The sequence below is a fragment of the Alligator mississippiensis genome, chromosome 4 (genome assembly GCF_030867095.1).
Source record: "Alligator mississippiensis isolate rAllMis1 chromosome 4, rAllMis1, whole genome shotgun sequence".
Classification (NCBI taxonomy): Eukaryota; Metazoa; Chordata; order Crocodylia; family Alligatoridae; genus Alligator; species Alligator mississippiensis.
This window is the reverse complement of record NC_081827.1, coordinates 168,904,517-168,920,566: the sequence shown is the minus strand read 5'-3', so window position 1 is coordinate 168,920,566 and position 16,050 is coordinate 168,904,517. Positions and strand designations below refer to the sequence as shown.

General features: G+C 49.1%; 1 protein-coding gene across 1 annotated transcript in view; it reads right to left on the bottom strand.

The window, feature by feature from the left end:
* NGFR (nerve growth factor receptor) overlaps positions 1 to 15,684 on the bottom strand; it is a 40,820-nt gene extending 25,136 nt beyond the window's left edge. Inside the window, exons 1-2 of the mRNA XM_014603623.3 lie at positions 15,566 to 15,684; positions 8,908 to 9,049 (exon numbers count right to left, since the gene is read on the bottom strand). Of these exons, the coding sequence (XP_014459109.1) occupies positions 8,908 to 9,049; positions 15,566 to 15,622 (199 nt within the window). The 5' untranslated portion in view covers positions 15,623 to 15,684. The remainder of the gene's footprint in view (positions 1 to 8,907; positions 9,050 to 15,565) is intronic.
* Positions 15,685 to 16,050: the final 366 nt, after the last annotated feature.

The window sequence follows — 16,050 nt, the reverse complement described above, 5'->3', positions numbered from 1 at the left end:
GGCTTTGGATGTGTAGAAAGTGCACTGTTTTAGCACACATCATAAACAGTTCAGCAGAACAAGGTCTTTGGTGTTGAGGGATCACAGAGAGGGCGTTAATAATGATGAAAGGCAGAAGGTCCCCTGTATCTGTATGCGGTAAGAAGCAGCTCTTCTGAGATGAACTAGCATCAGGCAAAGTAGGTTGCTCTTACCTTCAACTTCAACCTCCCCTTCTGCTGTGCTGGGGAAATTGGGCAAGATCAGAGCACCCAGAAGGGTGGAGGGTACCCTCTCATGGCAATGGGGAGATGCTATTCTCCCTACGTCGTATAATACTATAACAGAGACCATCTGCTGGTGGCACTAGGGGGGTGCTTCCTATCTATCATCCTGTGCCTCCTCTGTTCTTCAGGTAAGCCCCTTACATGGAGGACATCACAAAATCAGTCACCTTCTACACTCCTGCACTGACAGAACCTCTTGCTGTTGGTACCAGTTCACTTCAATCCCAGCCTAGCATTTGCATTCAGGAGACTTTCAACCCCTCAAGGTGTGAGCATAAGCTGAGTGTGTGTATGTGCCTTCTTCCTCCCTTCCTACATGGATCTGAGCTTTCATGCCACAGCCCAGCTGAGATAGCCTGGATAATAAGGGCATTTCAATCCTAGTAACAGCTTTCTCTTCTCTCAATGTGCATGCATTTCTCCTCCCCCTCCCCAGTACCTTTTCTTTCTCCTTCTGGTGACACTGATTTCACGCTTGTAACTGAACATGGAGAGAAGATCAGACCTCCCAAATCCATTTGATTCCAACCCTTACTCCTGTGACACATCCCCCACCCCATCCCCCTCACTTTCTCAACCAAAGCTCTGCACTGTTGGTTAACCTACCCCACCATGTCTTTCTGAACAAGTGGAGGCATCGCAGCGCCGGGTTGGACTCCAGCGTGCACATCTCCCATTAACCTGGGTTAATTCCTTACATTATTCTGAATTATTGATGGATGCCATTAGAACAGGGCGGTGGACAGGAAAAGCATATGGCTGAGTGGGCACATTTTCAGTGGCAGCACGGTATCTGAGCTGAGTAATTACAGCCGAGAATCAAACGGGCCCCCCTGTAATGATGGAGACTGAGGAGTTGGATAAATAAATCATGAGCCAGCAATCAGGAGAGGTTGTTCAGGGGAGGGGTCTGGGGAAGGATGCAGCTATTTGGATTAACACAGGAATGACAGGTTGAACTTCAAGATGAAAATAGTCCGGGTCCCACCACTGCCACCTCCATCCCCAACCCCACCACCTCGTTGGTGTCACCATGTGGTTTGAGATATGACAAGGCTGGTTTACTGTGTCATGCCATTACCAAATTAACTGCCATTAAATTAGGCTGCTCAAGATGACACAACATGGATGATGGCAGGACAAATCTTTCAGTTGGAGGATTTCATTTGAAAAAGACAGCCCTCTTGTTTAGTGACCTGAAGCAACTGCTCGAGTGTTACAAGGGCTGTGATACAAGGTGACCAGAGACCTTTATCCGTGCAGTGCCTGGCAGGTGGTCCCAGCCCATGCCTAGGGTTTCTAGGCACTGTGGTGATACAAATAAGAGGGATGGAAGATGTTTTCCCACAGAATCCTAGGTATGTCTCACCTGTCCCCAGGCCTTGTAGCATTTTAATTACTGGCTGAGCTGCAATCATCCAGCTCTCTCAATCCTCCCCCCTCTAAACTGCTAAGGGAGTAGCCACTGCCATGGGCAGAATAGTGAATTTGACAGGCCAAGGGTCCAACCCCATGTGAGAAGAGATAGGGAGTCAGTGTCAGGGGACAGTGCTACGATCCACTACAGCAAATCCTATGGATCTGATGCTGCACCCTGGAACTCCCAGTAAAGTCAAGAGGAGTTTCACAGGCAGAACCAGAAGGGACCTCTCATGTCTTTAAGTCTAGTTTTCTGCTGTCATTGGCGACCACATCCTGTAAAACTCTTGTATAAAGAAACAAAGCTCCATCCTAAAACTAGTGAGGTGTTTTGCCTCCATCATGACGATCAGAAGCTGTTCCAGAACCTCAGTGCTCTCGTGGTTAGAAACTTTCCCCTGATTTCCAGCCTAAATGTACCTCTTCTTGGACCAGTAGTATTATCCAGCTTGAATAACTTCTCTCCCTGGTGTTTATACCCTGCTGTATTTATACGGAGCAATCAGATGCACTCAGCCTGCCTTCTGCCAGGCAGAACAAGCCAAGCTCTTGTAGTCTCCTCTTGTATGATGAATTCTCTGTTCTCCTGATCACCCTACTAGCCTGTCTATATTTGTTCCAACTGCAGTTCATCTTTCTTGAATGTGGACAACCACACTTGCACAGTGTTCCAGATAAGGCCTCACTAGTGCATTACATGACACTAATGCTTCCCTACCTATATGGGAAATACCATAACTCATGCAATTCTAGGACTGCATTTGTTTCACACTGGTTACTACAAGTCATCCTTGATTCTGTAATTACATAGCATACCCAAGCTCTTCTCCATCTTGAAGTTTCCAACCACAGCATTCCCAGCTTACAGAAGTTTTCATTAGTCCCCAAATGCATGATCTTGCACTTTGCACTACTGAGTTTCATCCCATTGCTAATGCTCCCTTATTTCAGAATAACAGAACCAGACTGCATATTTCCAAGCCTCAACACTGCTGATATTTCCTAAGGAAGAGGGGGGCAGAGCAGAAGAGGGGTGGGTGGCTGGGAAGAAACAAAAAGGTAGAATGCAGAAAAAAGCATCCTCCTTGAAGCTTCAACCCAGGCCTGGCAGAGCTGAGGGGACCTGAGCCTGCAGAGGGAACCTTCCACCAGGTTTGCACTGCGCACATTTTCCTTAGAGCAGCATCAAGCATGAAAGCTACTTACAAGCAGAGATGAGAAAGGGCAATTAGTGGCAGCGCAGCCAATCTGTCGCTCAGGGTTAACAATACAGGCTTGTCTCGTTCTTTGGCTGTTTTCAAGCATTTTCTTCAGTCTAGCTGTAAAATGTCCTGAGGCAGTTATCCCATGGCTTGGCAGAGCTCATCATTGGGTGGCTTTTCCCCAGTCACTTTCTTTCACTCTTAGCCCTAGCCAGGAAGGAGAAATCCTTCCTTCCCTCCTTGCGATTCTATTCACCTGTTGCCTTCTTTTACTTCTCACCCTCCCCAGTTGTTGCTTAGTCAAGCTCTCCCTTCCCTTCTCATTTTTAAAGTATTATTTCCATTATGGTAGCCCTTCCAGGCCTCATATGTGCACATAGTAAGAGATGATCCCTACACTAAGGGCTTCACATCCTAAATAGACAAGACAAACAACAGGGAGAAAGGGAAACTGAGGCACAGAAAGGGAAAAACAAGTTGCTCCAGACAACACAGCAGTCAGTGCCAGAGACAGAACCCAGTGACTGCTGCAATGGGATCTCTCTGCCTCTCAGTCAGCTCAGTATTCTGCACCACGCAGGCTAAAGGAAAGAGGGCATCCCTAGATCTGTCAATGACTGTGTTCTTTCCCTTCATCTTGCCTTCCCTGATGTGGCAAAGCATAGGCCAAACCCAAACTTTAATCTGGAATCCCAGCTGCACTGAAATACAGAACACAGCCTGAGGCTAAAGACACAGAAAGATGTGTTGAGGGCAGCGGTACATGCAGGGATATCAAACAGAAACACATGTATTTGTATATACACAGCCACCCACATGTAAATTAACAGATGGATGCTGCCACACCACAGTCTCACCAGTGCCTCACCCACATAGCAATCCAACCCTCTTAATAATCTCTCATCTGCCCCAGGTCTCCACTGGGATTCACACATTGGGAACTAAAATGGTTCCATCCTGCAAGTCCCTGGAGTTCAGGGGAAGAGATCTGGGGAGTATGTGCCCTGACAGAAGGTTGCAGAAAATAGTCTGCACTGAGCAGCTCTGGGACTGAGGGAATAGAACTGACTTGAAGCTGAGTGGGACCCGGGTGAAGGAGCATGCGTCTTTGATGATTATAAGTGACGTGTGAAAGAATCCATGACCTTGGTATGCAGTGTACCACATGCACATAGCTACTGCTGCACACAAAAGTCAGCAGGATGCATGACATCAATATAGCTATGGTATATGAGGGCAGCATACAAATTTTGCACACATTTATTCCTCAGGACTTATAGCACCACAGCCCTGACTTCTGCTGGTGGTGGTATAGAGCAACTCCCTCAGGTTACAACTACTGTTGGGTCCTATCTGGACCATTTGGTACAGGGAGGCCCAATACAGAAGCGTGTGTGCCTGCATATGCACAGCTGTGATACAAGACTTGTGCATTCACTGCCCTGTCTGCAACCCCTTGCCCCCACTCCCCACCTGCCAACAGCTCCTATATTCACATAACCCTCTTATTCCTGGGATAGAAATGATTTGCTCTTTCTCCAAATTCTAGGTCTGCATCTGAAAATGAAGGCCTTATGTGCATCTCTGGGACCAGACTGACCTGTATTTGCCCTGTGACAACCTAAGCATACAGACTCATCAAAACAGAGTCCCTATTACTAATAACAACAAGTGAGAGTTCTTCAAGTCCATCCATTGGGGATGGCAGGGAACCTTCTTGAGAAACTGCAGCCAGTCTCAGAGTCCTTAAAATAAAGTCTCCATTTTCAAGGAGATCAGATATGGATCCAGTTAACACTCTCTTGACCCAAAGGAACCAGACAGCTTCTACTGAAGAAAGGGGTGGCCAAGCTGACAGAACCCATTTAATATGGGTCCACACACATCCCAGTCACCAGGGAGAGATCCCCAGGAGCAGTCCAATACCAACAAACCACTTGCACTTCCAGTATCATGACACCCAGGAAAAACAACCAGTTTGACCCATCCTCCTTCAATACCATTATTTACTTTTGTTATTTCCAAGAAGGGTTTGCCATGGCTTTCCAAGTGTTGATTCTTCCAGCACTGGTGTATTTACCTAATCTCATTGATCCTCTCTGCCTGGGTTGGGCTTATTGCCCATATCTCAGAACTGTTGTGGACTTCGGTGCTGTCACATGGTCTTAGCTCCTTTTTTGCAAGATCTTCTAGAGCTCTGCAAGGTGAGCTGCCCAGCCCCTCCATCATTAATAGCCCAGAGTTCCTAGATCAGTTGGAAAAGCAGGGGTACTGGCCAGTAAGGAATCTCTCTGGAAGGTGAACACCATCTCTAGTTCTGGCTGGGCTCTCATAACTGTACTATAAATCATTGCCACTAAAGGAAGCCCTTGATACTGGCACAAGACTAGAAGAACCTAGTGTATCAGGTCTGAGACAGCCATATCATGCTCCCACTTGGGGGTGGCATATTAGCAAATGCAAATCCAGTGGTGTAATCAAGGCAAGGTAACAGAGGCAGCCACCCCAGGCATTGACTTGTGGGGGAGGGGGTGCAGGGGAGGAACCAGCTGTCACCACAGCTGTACAATTGCACCAACAATGTGGTGGCAGCCCCAAGTGTCCACTGTTCCAGGGCCGCATCCAGGATTTCCTGAAGGAGGGTGTGGGAACAGCAACTCACACTGCAGGGGTGGCTGCACCCTCCTACTTCCACCCCGCAACCCACCCACACTTTCTGGCAGGAACACCTCCAGGAACTTCTTTAAGTCCCCAAATCCGGTGAAAACCCCTCTTTCCTTCTTCATGCTCAAAGGCACATACCCTCCCCCACCTGCTGCTGCTTTCTCCACTGTCCTGGGGAAAATGGGGAGCTCCAGAACCACTTCTGCCCACCCCAGCCAGGCTGCAGGGGAGGTAGGGGGAGATGTACTCAGCTGAGGACAGAACTGAACAGCAGCAGCAGGAATGGGCAGGGGGAAGCCCCATCCCCATGCCTGCTCCCAGAGGACCAGGCAGGAAAGGGAAAAACTGCCCTTTCACCATATATTGCCATTGCCGCCCCCCTTCCCCCACCCTTCAGCCTGGCTGGGGCAGGCAGAAACATCTCTGGAGCTTCCCCAACCCCCTGGGACAACAGGGAAAGTAGGAGTGGCAGGGGTGGGGTGGGGAGGGGGGGAGGCTTTCATCTGCTTTGGGGACTTGAAGCTTCCAGGGACTTTTGTAGTGAACTCCAATCCAAAGCATGGGGCACAGCTGCACCTCCTCTGGATCCACCTCTCCCTTGCATTGCACCCATGTGTGGCAGCTGCCCTGGGCACCCAACCACATCATTATACCTCTGTGCAAACCCCAGCTACAGCACTCAGGATGTTATATTATCTCCCTGCTCTTTGGATTTGAGTGGCACACTTCATGCATTCAGGTAGTCCTTAGAGATGATGGTGAGTTACATAGCCCTTCAGCCAGTCCTTATGAGCCTCAGCATCCAATGACATAAATCCCAAAGACCCTGCCTGCACCCCATCGGTATATGCCCTCAGCTCCCAGCAGAATGAAGTAGATGCCACTTCACTAGGAAGAGGGCCCTGGGGACTCATGAGTGGTCTGTGCAGACCCAGGAAATTACATGCAGCGGGTTGTGTGCATCTAGTCAGCATGAGTTTGAGACCCTGTGAGCCAGGGGAGAATGCCTCAGATCATTCTGTATCAGGGGTGCTTGACCTCCAGTCCACAGGCCAAACGTGGCTCACAGTACCATGGCATCTGGCCTGTGGGGTTCCAAGGGTCAGGAAGTTTGGTGGTAGGGGAGCAGTGACATTTAATATTGCCACCATCCCCCACTGTGAATTTCCCAAGCCTCAAGCAGCATCTTAGAGCTGGGAATCTAGCCCCAATCTAGATGTGTTGGGGGGGGGGGGGGAACAGCTTAGAGCTGTTCCCCCCAACACATATCTAGATTGGGGCCAGGATACACACCCTCCCCCACGCAAGGGGCAGGCCAAACTGAACCATACCCCCTTCCCCCCACACTGGGCCAGGTTGGAGCCAGGCCAAGTTCTCTTCCCCTTGAGTGGCTGGATTTGAACTGGGCTCCCGCATGGCCATTGTGCCCAATCTGGGTGTTAGATTGGGGCCACCAGCCAGACATAGCCTGCAGATGGACCAGGCACTGCCCATCTGGCTTACCAGGCAAACAGGTTCTACATGGCTTTGAAGTGGCAATTTTGGAGCATATGGTTGCCTGCAACTGGACCTGATGATTTAGGAGGCTCCATCCAGTCATATGTTTTGTACCCTCAGGATAGGGCCTTGCTGGCTTTGCTGACTTGTAGTGGCTACTCTGTACAGGGCTAGCACACATCTCCAAGGTCAGACAGTCGGCCTGGTATTCAATATCCAGAGTCCTTGCTGCCATTCACTCAGAGGTTAAGTAGCATTCATTGATTTTGCAAGAAGGTGGATATTTATAGCCAATGCTGTGTAGCGCTACACTGGCATGGAGTTCTTCCCTCTGACAAGACAAGTCATCTGCTGCACCTTCTCCTTTGCCAATACTCCCTCTTTCAAACAGGGTGTTAAACAAAAAAACAAAACAAAAGACAACCTTACTTCTCGTTGCACCCTCTTTTCTCCCTCAGGAAGTCTCCTTCCTACTACCTATGGGCTCTCTTCTCCCCACTGCATTTTCTATTGCACTCAGGGCCCAAAACCAAAACGAGTACAACAAATCCTCATATAAAGTACAACTGCCTTCCACCACAGGTTTGCTGTGTGCAAAGTTTACTGTGAGCAGTTGGAAACAGCAGCTCTTTGGCACCTTTAAATGGTCTGCTCTAACAAATATTTGGACAGCAAACTCCCCAGAACCAGCCACAGAACGATACTCTAACCCACTTATTACTAAATTTTTTTATCAGGGTCACTAGTGTGTATATTCTCTGGGTGTTTTTGAAGCATCCAATAGAAAAAACCATGCCTTAGATCATCCGTCATAAAACAATATATGTTCCCTTGGTCTTGTTGAAGCTGCATTATCCCAATCCCCATATTAAACTTTTGGTCTTACTCCATTTGAACAGATCAGAGTCCAACCCATACAGCTACACAGAAGAGGGATCATTTCCCAAAGTTCTGAGACAAATATTTGGCAATTGCCATTAAGCTCATAGGGGAAAGTTTAGAGTGTTTGCAGGGAGGATTGTGGGCCTTGAGAAAGTGAGATGTGAAAAGCACAGCCAGGAAAAAACTCAAAGGATCAGAATTTCAAATGGGTGGGGGGAGGGGAGGGGCATCCAAATAGAAACACTGCATTTGGATGCATAAATTAGTTGCATGTGCAGTTAGTTGCACATGCTGGAAGACCAGCACCCTTGGCCTGCACAAGCAGCAGTAAGGTATCTTTAGCCACTGTGCATCTACAAGCTTTGTGAAGTGTCCAATGTGCGTTTGTTCCTCTCTGGTTTGGGAAGAGGGGATTTTAGTGGAGTTTAAATGATATACAAGTCACAGCAGATAGCAATGGTCTGTATCAGAAGCAAGAGTGTAAGCCAGTGCCGGATTATGACGTGTTGAGGCCCTAAACTATGTCCATCTTAAAAGGCCCCATATGAAAAAAGTAATCCACAAAATCCACAAAAATGGATTTTCATGAAATTTTAAGATAAATTATTGTTACTTCTACAGAAGTTTATGAACTTAATATGAATAATAACCATGGAGCCATATATATGTATATTCTTGTCATATTAGAATAAAAACGTCCAGGTTTTTTTTCTTATTTAGAGGCGCCTCATATTGTGAGGCCCTTAACTGCAGCTTAAGTCTAAATCCAACACTGGTGTAAACAACTCAGAACTTGGACCATTCATAATAAATCCCAGGTTTGGACAGTGCAGAAGGGACCCTCATGTTTTTTCTTCTGGATGCTTCTATTGGTTCAAAGAGCTGTTATATCTCAATACTTTAATCCCCCTCCTTATCTTGAAAGAGCAGCAGTGGATTTCCTCCCAGCCCCAGAGCTCTCAGTCCCAAGTACTTACTGTCCAGGCACGGCTCGCAGACAGTCTGATTCGCTCCACAGGGCTGCACGACCCCTTCTCCCAGGTTGCAGGCCTTGCAGCACTCCCCACTGAGGGTGTACAACTCAGTGGAACATTTTTCCTTTGCACCCCATGCTGGACCCTGCCATGCAAGAGGAAACAAAATGAGAAGACCAGTCCCTTCACTAGACTCTGACTTCAATCCTCCTCCTGCCTCTCTGTGGGGCAATAAATAAATAAATCCAGCCCCAACGGCAGGTGAGGTGCCCAGTGTGATCAAGCACCCCAGCCTAATGCACACTATTGGAAACACCTGGGCTTATGATGAGCTCTCCTACCAAATATTACTAACATCAAAGCCTTTGGAGAAAAATGGAACTGCAGGGAGTCTCCCCTTGCCCCCCAACCTCCAACCCCATTCCCCATTAAAGTCCCTCCCCCTCCAAAGAATCAGTGGTAGAAAGAGGTCCCCTAATATAGACAGCAGGGGCCTGGATCCAAGCTTCAGCCAGCTCAGCATGCCGGGGGGGGGGGGGGGGGGGGGGGGGGGGGGGGGGAGTGCTGCTAAGTGATTGCAGCACTACTTATACTGCAATAGAGCCTTTCATCAAAGGATCTCAAAGCACATTGCAATCATCCTAAATCTTCTAGCAGCCCAGTGAAGTCTGATGGTTATTGCCTTTTCCCAATAAATGAAGGCTGGAAGACTTGCCAAAGGTCAGGCAGTGAGAGCTGGAAACCCAGGAGTCTTGAATCCCAGGCTCCTGCTTTAAACACTGATCTCCAGAATATATTGCATAGTGGTTTATTATGCTCCAGGACCTTAACTCAGAGAATCAATGGTAGAAGTGCTGCATTGAAGCTCTTGGTAATTAGGTCACTAAAAGAATCAAATGTATCCTTGCCTAATGGAACCAACTATATTTGCTTATAAATAAATCCCATCATTTCATATGGAAGCAATAACCCGCCGCTATTCTTGTGGTTAGAACAGAGCTGCACAGGCATCATGTGAGTTTGTGTAAACCCTGCAGAAGCGTGAGGCCAACCGTCCTAAAAACAAGGAGAAAATGGGGTGCTTTAACTTAATTGGCATTTCATAAATCCCTTCTTGGCAAAAAAGCACCCTGTCCTGTTCTATAACAATACTGCTAGGAGAGACAGCTGGAGGCAGACTCTGGAAGGGTGAAGGCAGAGACTGAGTTTTACAAAAACTATTATTTTCCTCCCAGCTATGCTCACAGGCAGGAAGATACAATAGGTTACAGCAGTAACACTGGGAAACCCCAGGAAAAGAGGGAAATGGATGCCTCAGAGCATAAGATTCAGCCCTTTTTACTCTCTTCTCCCTGTATAAGTGACAGGACACACAAATTGCTAACAGAACACCAAGCAGGCATTGTGTAGTAAGAAATGAGCATGGTCCCCTCACTCCTTTTAAAGGAGTTCACATCAAAAAGTAACCACTGCTGGGACTAACTGACACCAGTTAGCTAATTAGTACTTCATGCACAGGATCAAAGAGGCAGAGGATTAAATGGGACCCATGAACTGTCTATGCCGTTATCCTGGGTAGAGCAGCTGTAGGACTGGATAAAGTGAGAAAGGCTTGAGAAGTCCAGTCGGTTAGTGCTGAGAGTAGTATTTCCGGGGCAGTATAAGTCTTCCATTTCTACCCACTTCAAAATGTTGTTGCTTTCAATAATATAGTTCCCAGGTCTCAGAGTTTTGGCGAAGCCTCCCAAAGACCCCCCCGCACGATCTTCCTGAGCTAGCCAACTTATAGCTTCAGAGACAACACTGGTCTGTCTCAGAGCTGCTTTTCAGAACTCTGAATGACAAGAATTGAGCTGATTTCATCCTACTGTTCTGGGGAATCTGCTCTGGGCAGCATTACAGGAAGGTTTTGTAGTTCTTCACGGAGCTCAGAGAGCCCGAGTAGCAGGTGCCCCACCAGTCCAGCAACAGCAGGTATGCAGGGGAGGAATAGAAGAGGACAGGGTGAAGGAAGAGTAATAAAAGTTCTCTCCCTTCTCGGAATCCTAGGGTGTTCACATCTAGCAGTCAACCATATCCAGAAGCGCACAGAGACAACATTCCTGGAAGGAAAACCAAAATCATCCCCCTTCCCAAGAACAAAGAGAGGGGAGGCTGGTCTCCTATCCCCTTTAGACTTTCACAGGCAGCCCCCGGCACCTTCTGTATCAGCATCTGATTAGGAAGTTCAGGGTTGTGCTGTACATTTGTAGATGTGTCCAAGATAACTGCAATCTGCCTTGACGACCAACAGCAGTGAATACACAGTGATACTTACTTCAGGGCAAGCTGCCCAAGCTTGCCTAGGACCTTAAATGCATGTTCAGGAAGGTAGATTCACCAAAGTCTATGCCGCCATTACTTTACTGCAATTGTGCTAGCTAGTAAGAGGTGGCTAGTTGTGTTAGTCTGGGATCAAGCAGAAGGCACCTTAGAGAGATGAACTGGTTCAGAGGCGTGTGTTCTCACAGGTAACAGCCTACTTCACCAGATGCTAGCTAGATGAGAGCTACCTCCAATACAACCACACAATTGCATTCATGCCCTGGACTGCAGTGTATGCACTTAACCTTCTGGCTACTAGGTGTCCAGTACAATTTTCCTGCTATGAGGTAGTACCTCTGTCCTGCATCTTTCATGAATAACATTCATGCCAGAAATGCAAAGAGAACATTTAACAGACCCTCAGATTAAAAACAAAACAAACAAACAAACAAACGAGAGAGAAAGGTTTTCCTGATATTTTTTCTTTGCCCCAGTACACCTACTCACTTCAGGGAGATAAGTCCAGTAATCAGCCCCATGGTTTGCAAGTATATCAGCTCCCTGCGCAGCTGGAAACTTCATCAGCCAATTAGCTGCCTCCTTTCACAATGTCTGCTTTATCCACTCTATTCTCTGTATATTATACATACTGGCATTAGACAATGAAGCGCCAATTACAGGCATTTGAATGACAAAGTGCTCCAATTACTCTGTGCTTGAAAGCATGTGCTCTCATCACTGGTGCTGAATTGCAACCGTAGCATCCTGCCGGATTCAGTGCTTCAGCTGCACAATAACTAGTGGGTCCCTCTGGAAACTACGCATCACACTGGTGAGCATAAAAAGCAGTTTCATACTCCAACATGCTAAAATGGGTCTCTGGTTCTTCAAGCAGAAGTTGTAAACTCCTAATGGCTCCTGTTTTAAGGTGATGGGGCATCCCCTGCTCCCAAAGGATGGGCCTGGAGTAGCTGGGAGCTCTGCCAAGCTGGTCCTCCCATATCACTCCTTATAGTGCCTTCTGCTGGAACAAAGCATTGGTTCTCAACCTCCTTAGACTAAAGGCAGCCCTCAGAAAATGCCAGCTCTTAGCTTTTGCTTCTTTTTCAACTTCCTGCCCAAGTGCAGATGGGCTGGACTTGATCTTATAAAGTCCCTTCCAGCCCCTAACATCTATGAATCTATGAATAGAGAAATTATTCTGATGCAAAGAACTTGGAAAGCCCACAGTAAAGCAGAAGGGTTTGACGCTATGGGTTCCTATTTGAAATCTCTGGGTTTATCTTGTGAATTGTATAAGTGTTGGCACATCTAATAGTGCTAATATTGCATGGCACCGCATACCATCCTTACAAGGATCTTGCAGAACCCTGGTTGAGAAGCACTGATCTAGAGCAACTCCTGTTGCTAGAGGCTGGGAACACAGTAGCTGCCAGCTGCCTGTGGCCAGCATGATACATTTCTTACTATTAACAATTCTGGGGAAAAAGAGGACCCAAGCAGCTGTGTTCTCTCTCTCTCAGCCAGCTCTCCCACACTATCCTTGCAGAAGCTTCTTCTCAGGGAGGCTGGGACTGAAGGACCTGTGAGCTACTCACAAGCAATATGCCTCAGAGAGCCTGGGATGGAAGAGAGCAAGTTACCAAGATCCAGCACTCTTCCTACATCCTATTCTGCTGTTCCTAGCACCAGAGCATGGAATTGGAATCGCTATGAGCTGTGGACAACCAGGGCTCCCTACAGTGCCCCCTGTTGGGAGAGGAGCAGTGGTGAGAAACAACCAGTCTTAATTAAGGTAGCTACAATTCCTACCAAGAACTCTTTTAGCTCTGAGTTCCTGTACAGCCAGCAGTAGTCCCCTTCCCCTGTTGTAATTCTTGCTCAGAAAGGTAAGGAGAAGTGATCGGAGGCCTCTGACCCCTGACAATCCCTCCCCTCCATGCTACTAAATGGTGTGGAAAATGTAACTTCCATTCCCAGGTGCTAGAACCACCCTCCCTTTCTGCCTGCTTTTCCCTACCCATGCTGGGGTCTTGAGCTGAAACGCCCATAAAGATTAACACACTTATAAGCGGGCACATGGTCTGCATTAGTCCAGTAAAATGTGCATGTTATTAACACAACTCCTGTTGACAAAGCCACAGGTATTAACCTCATAAAGCATTTTGACAGCTGGAACAAAGAGGGAAGAGAGACACCATTGCAAGCTTTTAATTGCTTTTTACATTGCAGTGGTAGATTCTATTTTATTTCATTTTTTTTTGGCGGATGAAGATTTAGAATGCGGGGTCAAAGCTCCACGCTTTGGGGAGAGATTTATACATGAAACCTGGCAGCAAGTCTCTTTAAGTCTCCAGCATGAAAAATATTTCATCCTGTTGGATGTAGAGTTATAGCTGGAGATGGGCCCATCTTAAAGTTCACTGCCCCCAAGCCTGATAAACTGGATCTGGCTGTCTTGGCTGTCTGTGATGGGAAGAACCAAAATGCTGGCTCAGAACAACCCCCAGACTTTGGGAAGCTTGAAACTAATGTGTGAAGAATTCTGCAGCCTAGGGGGAATCACAAGTCAAAGCAGCAAAAAGGAAGTCATTCTAGCTCTTCTGGGGTCTGTCTACACTGTGATCAAAGGTGTGACTGTAGCAGAGGAAGAAATCCACGTCTGCTCCACTCCGGCTAGCACTGGTAACAATAGCAGTGAAAGAATGTGGTAGCACAAACCTAAGCATGGGCTAGCAACCTGGGTCCCCAGGGAAGCTTGTATGCCTGGGCTAAACTCTGCTGGTTACATCTTCCCTGCTACTGATTAAAGCTGGAGTGGTTACACCTACCTTAGGTTCAATCCCACCCCAGTTGTAGTGCAAGACAAGTATTCATGTGATCCTGTCAGTGGGATACTCACCTGGACAAGCCAAAGAGCAAAGGAACTCTGCACTACTTGGGTATTTGTCAGTTATGGAGTTGGTGGTAATAAGACACTGAGCCTCTCAGGGCACAGACGCAGCTTGATTATCACCATATGCTTAGTGGTCTTTGTGAATGGAGTTAGAAGGGCCCAGTCCACCTTCCAGGTGAGACAGGTGTCCTAACACCATGATACCTTTGCCATTTCCTATATGGCTGGCTCCGCCAGAAGATACAAAGGAACTCTCCTCTGAACCCCAGAGGTGGTGCCTCTGAATTGGGGTTCAGCAGAGAAGGGATATTGGGGCTGCATCTGATCTGTGGATCAGGCCATGGGAGTGGCTGGATTTTTGCCAGGGCTGCATTGCTTTAAATAAATGATATGGCAAGAGATAGGGCACTCAGGTTTCTGCCCCTTGCCCTAAAGTGGGGCTAGCGCTTGCTTTGTCAGAAAGCAAATGCTGGACTGTATGGCACATAGGGACAGAGAGCCTGGATCAGACCCATGGTCCAGCTAGTTGGGTATCCCATCGCTGACAGTGGCTGGCACCAAATACTTCAGAGAGAAATGTGGGAGATGCAGAGTAGTAGGCAGGGGAGGACATGCCCCTCACATCCATCTTGTCCTGGTGCCTAATAGAGCTTGCCCTCGGCCCCGAAGCACTATGGTTAATCTTGCTTCCACCCCTCCTTGTCCCTCGTTCTGAGAGCTCAGGATATTCCCTATTGCCTACGTGAGCCTGACAATCTCTGGCAAGTCCTGCAGCCCCGTGTCCACACAACACACCGCTGTCCTGCAGCCTTTCCCTCCACTCTTGCCGCACTCCCCAGCTCTTTAATATTTCATTGGCCTCTGTACAGTGCCCGATGCGCGGACTTTCGTTTGTCCCTGGGCTTTAACTGCCTGTGCCCCGAGAACCGCCAGGAGCAGAGGGAGGTGCTTTAGTACCCAAGGGCTATTTCTCTGAGCTACTAGATGTCCCGACCCACACAGCACAGTCCCTGGGAACGGGGTGGGGCGGAGACTGAGGGGGAGCGCATGTGGGAACGGTGGCATGCTGGGGTCCCCGAGAAAGGGCGAGGCAGCTCCCCTCAGCCGGGTGGCTGGCCCATGCTCAGCCCCTGCTCCCCGAGGCGGCGGGAGCCCAGCTCCTGTGGGTGAAAGTCACCGGGGGCTGGGCTCTGCCCGCGGCTCAAGGGTGTGGGGTAGCTGTACCCAGCAGTCTTCAGAGAGGGGCCTTCAGGCTGCCACTCTCCCGGGATGGGGTGGCCTCTCCTGAGAGGGGCCACTACAGGCTGCAGCCTCACACCCGCGGAGTCCCTGGGAATGGAGGTGGGGGGAGCTGCCCTCTGTGCCCAGCCCCGTCCTGCCCCCGGCTCCCCCTGCCCAGCAGTCGCCCCCCAGGCATGGGCTCCCGGGGGCTGGGAGCTGCCCCGAGCCGGGGCCACTCACCCCTGCCCCCAGCAGCAGCAGCAGCAGCAGCAGCGCTGGCGGCGGCGCCTTGTCCATGGTGCGGGCGGCAGCGCGGACTCCTCCTGCCCCGACGGCGGCTACGACAGAGCAGCACCTGCGCGCCGGCTCGGCCCGTCTTATGGCAGCGCTGCCTCGTCCCCCCGCCCCGCCCCGCCCCGCCCCGCCCCGCCCGCGCCGCCTCCCGCCTCCCTCCGGCCCGCACCCCGCGCTGCCTGCCCCGCGCGCCCTCCTGGCCCGGCCTGGGTGCCCCACACACCCGCTCTGTCCTCATCCAGCCCGTCTCTCTGCCTGTCCCTCAACCTACAGCCGTGCACCCCTGCCTAGCCTCGTACACCCCTTCTGTTTATCGACCCCCACACCCCCTCTCCACTCTCATACATCCCTTCTATCTGTCCATCTGTCTGTTGCCATACACCCCTTCTATCCTCTTTCTTTCTTTCTTTCTTTCTTTCTTTCTTTCTTTC